At 37.2% G+C, this 18,501-nt stretch overlaps 1 protein-coding gene across 9 annotated transcripts in view; it reads right to left on the bottom strand.

Moving 5' to 3' along the window:
* The window catches only part of sei (potassium voltage-gated channel seizure), a 107,451-nt gene that overhangs the window by 70,781 nt on the left and 18,169 nt on the right, over window positions 1-18,501 (bottom strand). For 8 of the 9 annotated variants that reach the window (XM_085483654.1, XM_029313174.2, XM_029313175.2 and 5 more), the window contains exon 2: window positions 17,970-18,200. In XM_085483654.1, the coding sequence (XP_085339780.1) occupies window positions 17,970-18,200 (231 nt within the window). Of the gene's footprint in view, window positions 1-12,509; window positions 12,581-17,969; window positions 18,201-18,501 lie in introns of those variants that run through there. The other variant, XM_029313184.2, reaches the window with a different exon arrangement.

Here is an 18,501-nt window from a genome sequence, read left to right as displayed (position 1 = left end):
GATAAATATTCCAGATTGACGTTTACTGGATGCTCCTTAGACACCGATGTGCAAACTGCGCAACGATGGTGATATTTCACTTACAGATACGCGTGCAGGAAGACAAAGGAACTCGATAGTAGAATTGCGAAACTTCCTATAAAAGTCTCGGAACCGCGTCCAAATAATTTGTCTCGTTCTAGAGCAACGCTAATATCCTCGTAAAGCTTATATTGTCGTTCGAGTGACATAAAAGTGTTGTTAGCTTGCTCGATATAAGTTCGTCGTTACAACCTCGTTACATCGAATCTCGTCAATCTGGATGCGATGCGGAATTTATCATGCCGCTCTATACTTGCAAACATGTTATTGGAGTAGCATCGCAAAAAAAACCCGTATCTTTTATCTTCGGCTTCAACCACGAAGAATAGATATGTACGATACCAATTTCCTGACAAACGTCAACTCGATTTCTTGATGCGCGTGATTATATAAAAATATAAAATAATCATCATCAAGGTTGAAATTTAATCTCTTTCATTTTCCGCCGACTCACTCTTCAGCGAACTCGGTTCTAATTGTAAAGCGCATAGTGTCATCGCAGTCGTGACAGTCGGAAAAAATCAAATAGGTAAGATAACAGAAAAGTAAGATGTCAGTTTCTCTCTGTCACGAGTTCAGCTCTAGTTAGAAAAGTCGGCAAGAATTTTGCACGGAAGGAAAATAATTTCTCGCGTGAAGTATTAACGAGATTTATTCGCTCGAGAACTAATTAGCGACAATATTTATGCTACGCGTCCTTGGACGAGATTCAAGATATTAACACAAAGGAAAATATGTTTCTTGCAAAAATTTACCTAACCGTGCCAAGATTGCCACTTGAATATTTTATAATAAACATCATCCCTGTATGCGTCGACATATCTCTGATAAGATCCACATGTTCTTGAAATATACGAACCGTCGGTTTGACTTTTTTTTTGTGATACTCAAAATAGAACACTTGAATTTCGTCATTTCTCACATCTTGATCGATGTCACGGTCAAGGATGTGTGACACTGTGTACTCGAGAATCTTTTCCAATATTTCGCGATAAATCTCATCTTACACAGCATAAAGAAAACTAATATGTTCCTGTGAAATTGACATCTTAAAATCATCATAATAATATATATATATAATTTTTTTTAATGTCATTTTTAATATTTTTTTTAATGGGACACAATTATGCTTTGCTCCAGAACACATTTTTTCTTAGATACTTCTATAGTTATAGTAAACCGATTTGTATGTCTTCGTAACTAAATTAACTGGGATATTGCATACAAGCTCAACGTTTTCCTGGCTAATCCCAGTCGTGCTGTTAATTTAACGATTCGCACCTCGTGTATTGTTAACGTTTAAAGCGGCCAATACGTGTGGTTTCTTCAGCAACGTCGCGACAAGCTGTCCTATCGATCCGCCAACGCTCTTTCTTCCTCTCTCTCTTTTTGTCTCTCGCAATTTCTCTTTGTCTCTATGTGGAATCATGCATGCTGTGTGCGACGGGGTCACGCATAGTTGGCTTTTTAAGCCGGTTGAAATGCGAGCGAATCGTTTACGAATGCACGCAACTCATAAGTCTCAAGCACGACCATAAAAAAATAATTGAACGCGCCATACATCTACAGATTTATGTTTTTAAAAAATAATGGCATTATCACTCGAAAAAAATATACTATTGTGACAATTAAAATAAATTAAAAAATTGACATTAATTTAAATATTTTCTTTTCTGTACTTCTGTGTTAAAATAATAATTTTCTTTCAATATAATAATTATATAAATTTAATTATTTTTTAATTTCAATGTTATTTTTTTCCTTTTCGATGGCAATTGTAATATATGTATTCTACTAAAGAGATTTTATCTTTCTCAATAATGAGCATTCGAAAGAATTTTGACAGCCAATCAGTAAAGGATTCCTGTTGCCTCTTTGTAATATTGTTATTTCGTGTTTATTAAGGTAGAAATAACAAGAGAAATTGCGAGAGACAAAGACGCATTTGATATTACTGTCTGTTAAATAAATACTATTCGGAAAAACAATTTATTCTCGTGCAAAAAAATGCGAGTCAAATAATTCAATTTCACTGGATAAAAAAGAATGCAAAATTCGATATTATCTTCGCTAAAGGGGTGGTTTGTCTTATCGCTTAATATTTTCGGTTTTATATGTATATTCTAGCATAAATTTTGGTTAATCGCGTTTCCGTGGACATTATCTCTTTCTGATTAGAAGAAAATATGAGATTAAAAATGGGAGTCAATGTGCCAGAAAGTGTTTCTCGGTTGGCTGGTGTCACCGTAAAGGTTAAATGATATCACTGGAAACACTTGGACGCGTCAGATAAGGTGAGGGACGGATGTTTTATCTCAGCGTATCCGGCCCGAATGGTCACTATGTCGGACATTAAAGATCCATGAGTGTGAAAGGAAAAAAAGAACGACGAGAGTATAGCGGAGATATTGCGGCAGCTCATTTTTACGAGGATGGTGCTTCGAAAACACACGCGCCCTCGTAAAACCGACAGTAAAGACAGTCGTTTCCCTACGAGCGCGCGACCGAATAAATTTGTGCGGAATGGAGTGCGCGAATTTCTTTATGTGTATATCTATATATATAAGCACCGTCCGTCTGTCTGTCTGTCTGTCTGTCTGTCTGTCTGTACCCGAACTACTTCCGCATTTGTAGACCGATTGTCTCGAAATTGGTACCAAAATGTTGCAAATTTTTCGGGGGTGGCTGCTGTGGGTTTTTTTTTAAATTTTTTTATTTTTATTTTTTTTCCTCAGAGGAGGGTATGTTTTTGCAAAAAAAATTTTTTTTGCAATATTTCTGAACACATGGTATCAAAATGTTGCAAAATTTTTGGAGATAGCGACGATACGGTTTTTTTAAGTGTTACACTTCCACCCACTCACCCACCCACGCATTTACCCACATGCATGCGCATTTATGGACCAATTTTCACGAAATTAGTACCAAAATGTTGCAAATTTTTCTGAGGAAACTGCTGTGTGGGTTTTTCAAGTTTACGCCTCCACCCACGCACCCACCCGCGCAATCGCATACTTATGAACCGATTTTTTTTAAATCGGTACCAAATTGTTGCAAATTTTTTGGAGATGGCGACGATGCGGTTTTTTCAAGTGTTACACCTCCACCCACGCACCCACTCACGCGTATGCGCATTTATGGACCAATTTTCACGAAATTGGTACAAAAATGTTGCAAATTTTTCTGAGAAAGCTGCTGTGTGGTTCTTTTAAGTTTTATCCCACCCATGCATCCACCCACGCATTCAAACATTTATTCACAGACTTTTTCGAAATTTGTATTCAAATTTTGTCCGGGATGGCTACTATATGATTTTAACAAATTTTTATCACTTTATTTATCCACCCACGCACCCACCCACGTATCCACGCACCTATGTGCATACGCATTTATTGACTTGATCACAGATTTTATGATTGAGGACTTTGTAAATAATAATGTTGTAAATCCCGAAAATATGGCGTTAAACCATATACAACAAATTCTGATAAATAATGGAAGTAGTTGTGAGAAATTTCAATTACCAAATCCAACTGAAATAAATATTTACGAAACAGAGTATAATGTAGATGAAGAAAAAATACGTGGTGATTATTTATTATCTACACTAAATGATGAACAAAAATACGTGTATGATATAGTAATGCGAGCAATTAAAAATGAAAATGAACTTAAGCGTTTGTTTTTTATTGACGGGTTTGCAGGAAGTGGTAAAACCTATTTATTTAACACATTTCTAAGTGTTATTCGAGGAAGAAATGAAATAGTTCTTCCATGTGCTTCAACTGGAATTGCAGCCACACTTCTGAAAGGAGGAAGAACTTATCATTCTCTGTTTAAGCTTACAATTCCAATTGATGATGCAGCTAAATCAAATATTAGAGGAAATTCTCAAGCTGCACGAGAATTGATCAATGCAAAATTAATCATATGGGATGAAGTGAGCATGACTGTTGGACATGCCTTAACAGCAGTTGATAAACTTTTAAAGGATTTAATGAAGAATGATCAACCATTTGGAGGAAAAGTAATTTTATTTGCAGGAGATTTCAGACAAAATCTTCCAGTAGTACCTCATTTACACAAAACAGCGATAATTGAATCGACTGTAAAATACAACCCTATATGGAGGAATGTAATTAAGGTTAAATTACAGCAAAATATGAGAACTGCGGAAGAAAAAGAATTTGCAAATTGGTTAATGCAACTCGGAGATGGTAAATTATCAAATACAGATGGACTAAATCTAGACACGATTGAAATTCCACATGATTTTATATCAAAAGAATCTCTTATTAATGAGATTTTTGGTGATAGAATTACCATGAAAAGGATTAGAGAAAATCAAGATCGAACGATTCTTTGTCCTAAAAATGAGGATACTTTCAAAATTAATGATGAAATTCTTTGTCTAATGGAAGGAGAAGAAAAGGAGTATCTCTCTATTGACTGTATTGTAAGTGATGATCCACAGGAGCAATTAAATTTTCCAACTGAGTTTCTAAATTCACTGACACCTTCTGGAATGACAGTTCATCGGCTTAAAATAAAAGTTGGTGCTACAGTAATCTTATTAAGAAATTTAAATACTAAAAAAGGACTTTGTAATGGTACAAGATTTATTATAACTAATTTGAAAAATAATATAATTTATGTAGAAGTTATAACAGGTCCTGCTCGAGGACAAATTGTTATGATTCTGAGGATAGATTTAATTACAAATGATTTGGAACTGCCATTTAAGTTTAAACGAAGACAGTTTCCTATTCGAGTGTCATTTGCTATGACAATAAATAAATCACAAGGACAAAGTTTAGAAAAAATTGGAATTTATTTGCCACATCCTGTATTTGCTCATGGTCAACTTTATGTGGCATTTTCTAGAGCAACAAAAAGAGAAAGTGTAAAAATTAAAATTGATGAATGTAGCAATCAAGGACATTTAATTGAAAAAAGTGAAAAATGTTTTACAAAAAATGTAATATACAGGGAAATTTTGTAAATTGAAGAATTATGACATTGTATGAGAGCTAATAATAGCGGGTTAGCGGTGGGTACATTAGAAATAAAAAAAATTGAGTAAAATGTAAAAAAGGATATAATAATTAAGTAATGAAAAAAATATTTAAAGTATATATTAACTAAAATAATGTTTTATATTTAAAAAATATGAAATTGTGTGGAAATTAAAATAAACAAGAAAATAAAAATAAAAATATATAATAAATATTTAAATTATGCAAAACGCGGTGTAAAATAAAATATCTGGGAGAAAGAAATAGATAACATAGTAATCATCCAAAAAAAATTTATTTATTTTGATATAAATTTCGTGAAAGTCGGACAACAAATGTGGAAATAGTTCGCGGTAATACAAAAAAAGAATTAATTTTTTGTGTTAAAATGGATTTAATATAGGCTATATGAGGACCGCGCGAAACGCGGTCCGAATAGAAAGGCTTTGAGGACCGCGCGAAGCGCGGTCCGAAAAGCTAGTATATATATATATGACATCGCTAATCCGAATAAATTTGAAATTTCAATGCTTTCGGAAACCGACCAAATTTTTCCCAAAGTTGATACAAATTCCGAATATTTGACAAGTTCGATATAGACAAAATAATGAAAAAAATGTTTATTAAAAATTGATATATATATATATATATATTTATATACATAATGAAAAATATATATAAACATGGTAGATGATTTTTTTAAATACCTATATTATCGAAAAGAATATAATTGCGCAGTTCATGGTAATATAATTTTAGATATATAAGATTGTGTGGTTACATATTAGGCATTCTCTCGAGAGATGTGATCATATATTTGCGCTGGTACATGAAATATGCATTATAGGCCGCTCGTTATCGTAAATTCGATGGAATTAATATACGGCGTGACATAATTCCCAAAACGATCGTAAAAGCCGTGCGTAGCAAATTGCAGTTGACGGATCAATGCGTGTTCCGGTACGTCGTTTCGTATCGAAACGTAAACGGAAATTGCAGACTGTATAATAATCAAAGGCAAACTAGGAAACAGATCAAGGCTTGTAACGCTTCGACCTCATTAGGCCCTTCTTGCCTATAGAACATTTTCAAAATAGCAAGGAACATTCGGAAGAAAGTTTGTGTCTTGAGAGTCAACGGAGAATGTGTTTTAAAATTTTGTAAAATATCTTCTAATCATTTTAACATAGTCACAAACAGTCATCCGACGATTACTAAATCTAATTACTCTGATTAAATCAGAGACTTGCAAAACTCTCTAAATTTCATCTGTACAAAAGTTTTACATAAACTTTCAAAGGAAATCGAACCGAGCGCGAGAGATGCGAGAGACTGTGGTGGAGAATCGGGAGAACAAAGGCGCGGACTTTCCAAAAGTTTTCGTCGAGATACGCGAGGTAATCCGCGAAGAAACGAAGAAAGGAAGCTCTCATTGTCGGATAAAAGTCCGCAAGGCGTAATTTCCGAGACCCGCGTGTGTATCTTAGCCGTAGAGGTGATGAGGCTGGAGGACCAGTCGCTTTTTGTTTCGTACAAGTGATCTCGTCTCGTTAAGTTCTCCGCGATTCAATTTTTAGGCGACAATGAGGAAAACCTCGCGGAAAGATAACCCACATGGAAAATTGTTAGGGCAACCTTAAAAAGTGTCAGGCCCTTTAAGGAATTAAACGTGGGGTCCCTATTAGGGATTTCCACATTACTGCCAGATTGGGTCCTAGTAAGGTGATATCAGTTTAGAGTAGCTAATTCAATGTATGGTCTGAATAAGGAAACCAATAAGGCTCCTGATAAAGCTTGATAAAGGTAGCAGTTATTAAAATAAATACCATAATATATTATATAATTTTATCGCGTCATATATTATATATAATATAGATTGACAAATAAATTAAATTGCATTTATTTTTGTATTAATTTTACACACACACACACACACACACATCCCAAAAAAGCGGGTACGTTTCTGAAAATTATAGGGCCACATAAAGGGTAATATGAAGGATTTCATAAGGCAACTATCAAGGCCCTGATTACTTAACCTTTAAGGGTCCTAGATTTCTTATTGGGCTTCCACATTAGGACTCTAACAAAGTTAGGAAAAATTAACAGGGGCCTTATCAAAGCCTTAACACAATTTTCACATGGGAAGGAGAGGACGATGCGCCATTGAGGGTGAATGTACTCACGACCCATACAGTATCGCTGAAAAAGGGGGCGAGAGTGATAACGGAGTAGCCGAAGGGATAAAAGGGATCGCGGGCGCCCATCGATCCCGTCTTCGGGACTCGTTTCTCGAAAATCCGATAATCCGCCGTCGTCGACCGGCCGCCTGATGAAATATCGTCGCCTATCGATCGACTTGCGAGAAGGATCGTCGGTCGGCTGTAAAATATTTCCCGAGCTTTCGCGCGGTCTAATCTATTAGCGACAAAAATTACGCATTTCAACCGCGAAGTCGTTCTTCGCATAAAAGTCACAGATACGATCCTCTCCTGTCCGAGCAAGAAAAAATATACGAAGAACGAGCTTTATTTAACGAAAGCATTAAATTTTACAAAGCGACATCCTCGCCGTTGAGAGATAACTTCGCATTCCGTTTTTGTTCCTTTCTCTTCGTGGAAAATAAATCGCGGGGTGATTTATGGCAAAGTCGACCGAGGGATATGCGAAACACCGCGAGTGAACTTCAAACAATCGGACAAATTTCTCGCGTAGCGTCGAGCTGTCGCGATGCGCATCGATTTATTTCCGTGAACGCTGGCTAATTCACGTGCTCACGCCGCCAGTAATTTACAGCACGGAAGAACACACGGGGGCTAAAATTAGAGTAATGGGTACGCGCGCACGCGCGCAAAACTGTAACAGGTTTGCGATGTCCACGGGGCCTCGTGTAGGAAGAGATGAGTCCACCAGTAGTCTGCAACTATTTCGAGAGCGCCTCGTACAGTAATAAACTCGCGTTTATACTTACACCGTTTCCTCGGTGGACAGCATTATCGTTTATGACGCCCCGAAATTGCTAATAAAGGAAATTCTTTCTTGACTCGTATCAAGAGTTGCCAGCAGATAGGTAGGATATTAATAGACCGAGAGAGAGCAATAAGCACGTGTATATGTTGACTCGTTAGATCGCGCAATATACGTCTTGCAAAATAAAGCCAAAATTCTCAATATCTTGCGAATATTTATTCAAATTTTTTAAATTCTTCAATCTAATTTATTTTTAATTATATATCGGCAAATTTGTTTTATTTATTCTTTTATTTAAAAAATATTACTGAACAATAGAGAACTAGAGAAAAAGATCAAGTTTGTGTTGCATCGATGCTTTCAATTACCTGCCCGGGAAGCAGCTATTGAACGAGAACAAGGAAATATACAACCGTGGACAAAGGAGCGCGCAAAGACGGATATTTATGGTTATCAGTGAACGCGTAAAATAGGCGAGTCTATGGAACAATAGTCCTGGCCAACGGCCAAACGTATCTCCGGCGTCCTGGTCGGTCGCGACGCGCAATATATAATATAGGAAGAAACACTCGGAATTTGATAATACGTAACGGCGAGAGAGGAGAAGATAACAAAATGAGTTTCTAAATTTGCGACGTGGCAAAACCGGCCGGCTGGCTATAAATAACTATCTGTAATCCCTCTCCTCCTCGGAAACGCACCCGCACGACCAGAAATAAATCGAGAGTCCACGCTTAATCCGTGAGACTAATTTACACATGGTCCTTCCTGATCCGACCGTTCCTCTTCGGTTCGCGAACTGACCTTGCGAGGGGTCAAAATCGTCATTTAAGTGTCCCCATTCTTCTTAAGCCAATGAATCCAATGAGTTCAATCTTTTTTTCGTACGTGGTACCATAAATTCGCGGTCGTGACTGGTGGAAAAACGGCTGATCGCTGCGGATTTTAAAAGAATCTCCCGTTGAATCATATTTGCTCGCTTGCTTTCCTAATACATTTATTCACAGATGAATACATGAGATAAATTTCTTTCATTAAAATAATATCGATTTTTCAATTTCTTTTGCGGATAATAAATTTATCTAATTTTTCATTTATCTAGTCTATTGTATAATGATATATATTATATTATAAATAATAAGAATATTTTTGTCTCTATTAGATGCTCTATTATGCGTAAAAAAGCTTCGTAAATTAGCTTCGTAATTATTATATATGTGACATATTGTATTATGTGTTTGTGTATGTGTGTGTATGCTGGTGGTCGAGAAGACACTTAGTGGACAACCAGTCGGGTCACGATACCGCAGTGCGAGCGAGTGGTTAATAGGTTAACGGCTAATTGGTCGATGACGCTGTGCCACCGTGACGTCACGGGGAGTGCAATGACTCTGTGACGTGGCAGCGTACAGTGCAGGCCAAGCGGTGCACAGAAATATAACACGCGGTCTCTTTCCCTCTTTCTCGATTCACCTTCTCTGGTTGCCTTCTTCTCGTTTATTTTATCCTTCTCCTCTTTCCATCTGCTCCCTCTTTCTCTTTCTCTTTTTCTTTTTTTCTTTCTCTCTCTCTCGTTTCCTTTTCATACTGTGCTTTCGAGGCCTGGCCTCGCAAGCTTCAAAAGCTCGACAACCAGTAGACTTGCCAGAAATGGCCACGTGACTGGCAATCTTCCCAAGAGAATGTCATCGTACGACGTAGATAAAACTCGGTGTAGTGGCTTTCCTGTTACTTCTTTTTCTTTCTCTGATTATCGATTTTAATTCTGCACCAGAATGCCGCATACTTTGTTGGGAAGATATTTTCGTCTACCTGCGGCCAGGGTTAAAGCACTTAGGTACTTTAATCAGGAATGTAACAATTTTAGAGCATACAAGCCTTAGAGGTAGAAGCGTGTAAGAGGATGTAATGTAAGAACGTTGAGAATGTCCCACTTGACCTGCATGCATCGCTGAAAGATTCTATTTGTATAGAGTGCATCGGAATAACATCATAAACGGATGGAATGCGATCATTAACTTTGATATAGTACTCGCGATATATTAGACAGATGCATACGCGTAATCGAGCTTTTTCCTAAGGTATACTCGTATATACAGAATGGTTCAAAACAACCTAATGTCCTAGAAATATTATATTCCTGAATGAATTCTGAGACGATTTTTCCTCAACAAAAAAATCGAGACATCAATCATTTTCGGATTATAAGCGTTTGAAAATAAAGGTTTTTTTGCAAATTTAGTCTTGTGGAAATAAAATATAACAAATTCACATTCTTTTATTAATTTCATGTAGAGTTTACTTTAATAGACTTTTAATTTAAGGCTTAATTGCGAAGATACATAATGGCAAAAATTGGGAACATGCAAAAAATGATGACCTCTCTCGACATTTTCGTTGAGAAAAAAATCGTCTCAGAATTCGTTCAGGAATATATTTCTAGAACATCATGTTCTTTTGAATCACCCAGTATTCGTTTTCTTAATTTTGTTACATTAAATCTTTTAGAAGAGTGAACAATTGCGCAAAAATAAATAAAGAATAATATTTCATGGTTTATTTGCTTTCTGAAATTATTGAGGCAATTCGCAAATATAGCTGTTATTCTCTCGAGGATTGAGTTAGCATCAAGCTATCTACTGAGCAAACAAATATTGTATCAAACTTTCGTTTCTCGTCAACGTGTCTTGCTTTCTGCGAGGCTAGAATATAACAGTTCGCTATTTCAATTCCCAATTTTCTCGTTATCTCCGATCGTATACACGAAGAGCTTTTTTTAGAATAATCTCGAAAGTAGTGCTGTTGGCAAGATTAATTTCGCTTTTGCAGATGCGCGCGTGGCTCTTTTCGATCGAACAATATATAGGAGTTCGGTCATTTTTTTTCCGAAGTAACGATCTTTAGACGATTGTAAGCGCGATTGGACGAGTTTTTTCCAGACATTCATAAACCAAGTTTTGTTAGTTATTAAGCAAAAAACAGTAATTCCAACCTTTCTGTTATAAAAAAAGCGAGATCTCTAAATACGCAGCTAAAATTAAACGTAACATTTCGAAACTAACAAAGTAAAAGTTAGATAAAATAGAAAATGCAAATTCGATATCTCTTTGATCGGCAGTAGTTTATGAAATATTTAAACAATATCGGATATTTACTTCCCAGTTGCGGCTTATGTTACAAGTCCGATAATAGTAAATGAAACTTTTATCATATTTTGAATTATGGGTCTTATAATACCTGTGCGAGATTAATTATTGACACAAAACATAGAGCATTCGTGCATTTTATTTAATATATATTTGTATACTAAATAGAATGTAACAATGCTAGATATATCAATAGATTATACATATACAAGAGCTTTTTGATATAATTTTGAATGTGATCATCGAATGTAATAAGATATTACAATAATAAAGCCATGTTTTCGTTCTTCGGAAAATCTCATTAAAAATGTTGGGCGTCAAGACGACGAGAGACTTTAAATTCATAACTGCCATCCCCTCTTAAGAATAGCAAAATATATTTCTTCGCCGTCGATTGATGCAAACAAAAAGAATACGCGACAAACTTTTCAAATAATTGCGATTCAAAAAATTAAAGAATATATAAAAAGAGAAGATCTCGTGAAAATCACAGGATTTCGAAGCTTTCGATGTAAGATATTCTGTATGAAAAAGTTTACGAGATGTTGGAATTTTCTCGACTTGTGCGAATGGCGCAAAGCTCAATATAAAGTTCGGTACATCGAAAGCTCCTGTCAGAGAGGCTTCGTAAATTACGAGAACGATCTGCAAACTCGCTTCTATGAACTAGACTTATTCTGCTTATGCGGATTCGCGGGAATATCATTAAATGATGAAAATCCGAGAAACTGGGATTTTTTCTGCCAACGTCGCGATATTTCGACGCTCAGTGTTGAATATTAATTATGCGTTTGTGTACTAAAAATATACATTTAGAGAAGTAGCCTTGACCTTCTCTGGCCAAATACAGTTGACGAATAAAGAAAATCGGTGGGCGAGCAGAAAAACTAGAATGTCAGAAAACGTCAAATAGAATTAGAGCTAGCTTACAGAATTTAAGAGAGAGAATGTAAATTGTTTATTTTGGCTGTTCCCCTTGCAATATTATATTTTATTGCCGTTATATTCGTATATCTAACATTTGAAGAAATTACACATGGCTCGGATAATCTTACTATGATGTATGATTCGCGAGAAAAAAAATGCGAAGATTAAGTAACAAAATTATAGACTTTATTTCATCGTTAAAATTCTTCAAGCGTAATCGCGCGAAAAAGAATCTAATTTCATTTTCGCAGAGTTACGGCCGCGACGTGGCAATAAAATAAAGTTAAAACGTTAGCTCTAAGGAAACGTGTAGAATAGAGGGTAGGCTCTGTAACGTTAATTATAATAAGAGTAAGTAAATTAAACCTACAATTTCGCGGGAATCCATTCCTGTTCCTCTTCCGGGCTCTCCGCGTCGCAGCTCATCGCTCGTTCTTATTCGCGCCAATTCCCAACGGAATTCAGCGAAGCCTCGCATGAACAGGCCGGAAATCGATTTCGCGAGAAAGGCGGAATGTCTATAGCGATCCGAGGACGAATGAGTCTCTTGTCGGAGGCGCGATCGAGCTTACAGTTTTGCCGGCGTAATATAAAAGATTCACAAGCAGATCCCGCGCTATTCGCATCGCGTAGCTCCCTCGGGAACGCAGAAATTGCGGTCGCGCTTACGCCGCGACTTTCGTGAAAATTCAACAGGTAATATTCGTAGACAAACGCGGAAGAATCTCTACCGATCTCTCAATATGCATATGATAATGCTATAATTAGCACAGATTTTTAAAAGCAAAGACTTTAACTTTTCCAATTATAAAGTTAAAATCTCTATAATTAAGATTTTTTAAAATTTATATATACTTAATTGAATTAAATATTGATATTCATTTGAAGTAATATAATATAAATTTCGCATAATGAATCAAACAACTTCAATTGTGAGTGGATATAATTACGAAACAAATCAAAATTGTAAAATTTTACAGTTTGAGCTGTGAATCGATATTGAATTTTCCGGAGTGCGCGCGAGTTTTATTCTGGCACAAATGACACAATAGCGATGCCGATATCGGAAACTCTATGTTCGCGAATTTATTCACCAACGGGTTAGATAACGCAGCGCCCGCAAAATTGCGCATTCGCGTGATCAATACATTGACACCTTTTCAAAGTAAAACGCGATTTTCCAAACGCGACGAGGCGAATTTGAAGCATGAAAAGAGTTATTCTGAAATCTTCGTCCACTCAAACTGCGTTTGCGCAAACTTTCGCAGACTAAAAAAACAAGTTAAATTATACGTTATATTTACACGTGTCGGAAAAAAGGTACGTATTTTTACGCTCTAATTTCTTGCATAGATAGGTAGATATAATCACATTATCACATGCAATAATAATCAAATTTTTACCTTTACGTTACATTAATTCTTTTTAAATATCTTTTAGTAATTATATGGAAATTTCATAGCTTTTGGGAGTTCAGTATTGAAATTACCAGGTTCGTGTCGTTTCTTAGCATATTGAAAATTGCAAGTTATATTAGCGAACTAAAAATTGCGTCATCTCGCTAATTATATACTTGCACCGCGTATGATCACAACTGCAAATGTTCTTTCTTTGTCATAATTTAATAAAGTTCCTACTTTTTTTAATAATCATGAAATTAATTCTATTCGATCTTTCAGCATATTTGTTTCCCATGAACCATTTAATGTCGTCACTATTTTACGCAACGAAGCGCGCAAGCAAGAACGTCTCTTCTCAACGCATCGCAAGCTCGATCGATCTATCGAAAACTCACTCGAAGATCTCTCGCGCGATCGAAGCGGTCCGAGCATAAGCGAAAGCTTGGCTCGCTGCCGCCGCGAAGACTGCAAGCTCGCATCTTAGGCGGTGCCGTGCCGGCCGGCCGTTTTCCCCGGCGAGTTTACGGCGAAGCTTTCGAAATCCGTGCCGCGGGTTTGCAGCCACGGGCCGACAGGAGCCAATCGACCGACCGGCCATGGTGCGAACGCCACGAACGCCAGTCACCGGGTCGTTGTCCTGTGACGCCACAGAGAGCTTTGTGGCCCGTGCCGAGCTTACAGCTATCGTCGCTGCCGATGGCGTACGGAGTTGGTAGGGGAAAGTAGCTTGGAGAGGCGCGGTAGGGTTGTTGTGACGTCACACGCGTGGTATACGCCACCGGCGATGGACCAAAAACAGGCGCGGGTGGGAAGAGAGGGAGTTTCGTGCGCCGCTCTGTGATGTCATTGACTAAACGGCAACGTCGTTATGTGTGGGAGAGGGAGGGACACGCGAAAAGAGGATTTAACGGGCGGGGAGGGTGTTTTAGGAACGAGAGTAGGGGTTGGAATACGAGCACGGAGCTATTCTTGAACGCCTCAAAACACACCGTCCTTGCGGCCGCGAGCCGTGTTGCGTAATTACGTGGAAGAAGCTTTTCTGAAGGAGGCGCGTTCGTGCGAAATGGCCCTCGCACCAGAGCAAAGATGAACGAGAGAAATTGAGCGAAACGGAGAGAGAGAGAAAGAGATGAAACTTACGGTGACATAATTATGCGAGTGGCTGATTCCATTCTTTCTTTTTTGAGATGATACAGATTCATATAAATCGAGTTTGCAATAAGTGGAATTAAATTCAAATTGTGTTTAAATCTTTTTATGTAAGCGTAAGCTTCCGAAAAAATGAACTAAATTGTAAAGTAAGATTCTTTAATCAACTTGAAATCAATTATCTCTGAAGCAAAATATCGAGATGTAATTTCCGAATTACAAAGGATTAAAAGTATTGAAGGATGATATTAAATATTCTCTGATGCGTTAAATTAATAGATATAATTTTTGAAAACTATAAGTTAATTTAACAATTGTTACTAGCAAGTTTTCTTGTTGAAATGAAATCGATTTGTCAGAGGTGTCTCTTTACCCTTGACAAGTTCGCTCCATTAAACGCGAAAGGGTTAGCGTTAACGAACATGTCTATGGCAGGATAATTGATATACGGTCGCTCTTATCTATCTGCATTTTTTGCAGTCCGACACTATTAACCGTTCTTTTAATATAGATAAAAATTTTTTTGCACATTATATCCGTGAAAGCGAATCGGTCGACAACTACTATCCATTATATTTTCATCACGGATTAGTTACAGTCGCAATCTATCTCTTCGCTATTTTATTATATTTATCACATTTATCAATTTAACTATTGATAAAGAAAAATTGAACTACATATTTCGTTGTGATATTATGAATTTATTGTTCTTATTTTTCATAATTATAATGCTTATTCTCGCGGACAACATTCAACGCACGCGACCTTTTTTGTTTTGATAAATAAATGTTTTAATTAATTGATTGTAATATTTTAAATTATTATTATTATATTTTATACTCGTGTGTGTTAAATTTTTTTCTCTTAAAAATATAGCACAAATGTTTACTCTCCCGTCAATCTTGAATTTTATAAGTACATATTGATGATATATATTTCAATCGTTAAAAGTTTCGCGTAATTAGCCAACTGCAGTCCTATCTAATGCATAGCGCAACCGTAGTTTGAAACTCGGCACAGTCCATTGATTAATTTTCTATGCCGGTGACTGTACCAACGTATGTAGGAACATAGATATAAAAGGCCCATGCAAGGCCGCACGTTGAGCTCGCGTTGCGTTAACTCTCATGAAGATACGCGCTTTCCATGTTTCATAAATCGATTCTCTCGAGCCAAATGCGAAACGGTCGATGCAATAAACAATTCGACAGCCGTAATCCGCTACGCAGTTGGCTTACTTATTCATCTCACATTGGAGGAAGGCATAATCGTAAAGAGCGAAATAATCCTTCTTAATTATATCATATATATTTCGAAAGGCAACACAAATAAAAAGCAAAGATAAATAATGCAAAATAAAAGGATGAGTTTGCATAATCTCAAGATGTTTATAATTGGAAAATTGCCTATATTTCGGACAAAGTATCTTGCTTTTTTATAACACCTTCAAAGAGACTATCGTATATATATGTTTTCCTTCTCTTGCTAAGTGGCTATCAACGTTAACGTGATACGCGGCGCTCTCAAGAGAAGCAAAAGAGTTTGTTATTTCAACAAAGGGTGGAATCACTACTGGTGGCACGTAACTGTTCTATGAATCTCCTACGCTAACATTCGCGCAATGTTTTGCCCCGGGATGTGTCAAGAGCTGGTTGTTCCTCGTGCTGTTTCGCTCCATCAACACTCCTACTCTCTATGTAGTGCAAGGTTTAATTAAGCCTCTTAATTAACGCGTCTCGCAGCCGAGCAAAGTGCCCGTCCATCTTCCGCCTGAGAGAAAAACGGGAAAGTAGGCGATCTTTTTCGTTCTGCTGCAGCGTCAGCGCGACATCAGCCGAACAGGATGGGACGACGTGTTTGTGCTAATTGCGCTGTCACAGCAATCGTTAATTCAAATAACAATTACACGCTTTGTTAACTGATCACTGACACATAATTTTACGTGCTACTTCTTCTACATACGAATAACGACCGCTGCATTATTATTGCGCTCATATCATATACGTGTGATCCTATACGTTCTTTAAAACAAAAAAGCTTTCGCGCCATTGATTTTGTTTACAGAATAAAGACTCATTATTTTCTTTTCTATAAAAGTATCGCTCGAAAAATCCGGAAAGTTAAACTAGCTATATAAATCTACATGACGGCACCTGAGAAGTGGGAGGTTCTGCACTATGACTATGATAAATTATACAGTGGTGACTATTGATTTCACCGCGGCTAAGGTCAGACGCTACGGCAAAATCGAGTTCGAAGTAATCACTGGACTACGAACAAATTCAATCTTCTTGTGCTCCAAATAACGGAACCCGCGCTACATCCGCCTTACATATGAAAAAGCCTCGTAGCGGATTTTCTCCGACGAGGAAGAAGTTCCCGGATAAATATATAGGTTTAACACACTCCCATAAAAAAATTAGTAGAAAAATAAATATACAATGTAGCTTAAGCCTACTAATAGTTTAAAAGAAAACGGACATGTATATAACGTGAGAGAAATAAAAAATGTATTTTCTCATCAAACTCTCAACTCGCAACTTGCGTTCCATGTAATATTAACATCGTCTTTGTATATAAATTTCTAATAACACTTATCTTAAGAGAAAGAGATCTAGGTTGAGGAGGATGGCGGGATGAAAGATGCCTACTACGTTTGCGACTTCCCTACTAGCAGCCAATAAATCTCTACGTGCGACAACGCGTTATATTGATTTATTTCCGCTAGCAATAACCGTAAAGTTAGCCCGACACTTCGTGTTTATCTCGACTACTATAACGGAAACGTATACAAGACGTTTCTGTGACACTATTCGGTAAAAAATGTTGTCGTTAAAACAATGTCCTTTAAACGACGAGAAATGAAGAATATTCTGATTCTTCCAAGTTCGTGGATTTCTAAAGATATCTTTAGGTTGAAATATGTTTGCTTTCTCGCGCCTTCTTTCCTACATGCACAGACAAGTACAAGGACAGTTACCGTTTCGAACTAACTTATCACGGTGTATTAAGTATGCATGACATACGTATATCTAAACTGTCATAGACCAACAATTGAAGAGTTAAAAAGCGATCGCGAAGTATTTATATTTACATGCTTATATACGTATACAAGTCTACCCTTTAACGTATTTAACATTAAAGTACATCGCAAAACTTTACCTAGTTCAGATGAGCATTATTGATTTATGCCGATTTTGTTATCTAATCGCTATTCCCATAATTAAATTTAACTTAAATTATCAACGATTAAATGATCAATTGTCGGATACAGTACTCACCGTCCTTTCTGTAGTAAAGGATCTCGAAGTGCTTTTCGACGCCAGCGGCGAGGGCGTCTCGTAGGGCCGCGACCGCGTGCGGTGACGTCATTGGTCCATGGAGGAAGTCGCAGACCGCCGGACGCTGCATCACCTCGGCCCTTGAGAAGCCCGTCAGCCGGCAGAAACCGTCCGAGCAGTAGATAATGTGGCATAGTCCCTGTTGCGCATTCGCCACTAAAAAGCTTCGATCTGTAACAAGTAGAGAACGATCAGTTTAAACGACCGCCGGCTTGTAGGCGACGTCTTGCACGACACCTCATCGTTCTTGACACACGGAATTTGTTTTTTCAACCTATATAATGAGATACCGAAAGGGAAAATCAAACGCAAAATATTTCGAGCTTAATAATAGCAATGGTCGCACATGCTTCGTTAAATTTGCCGAGACTTCAATAGCTCATTAAGATACGTAGGCTACGACGTATTCTCGGAATATCTAATTTTAACCAGATTCGCTGCATGCCTATAATGCAGGATGGATGCTACGCTC

Source organism: Nylanderia fulva, unplaced genomic scaffold, assembly GCF_048542155.1.
Source record: "Nylanderia fulva isolate GAGA-0341 unplaced genomic scaffold, ASM4854215v1 Scaffold26, whole genome shotgun sequence".
Lineage (NCBI taxonomy): Eukaryota > Metazoa > Arthropoda > Insecta > Hymenoptera > Formicidae > Nylanderia > Nylanderia fulva.
Note: the sequence above shows the minus strand (reverse complement) of the source record. Positions and strands in the feature narration are given on the sequence as shown.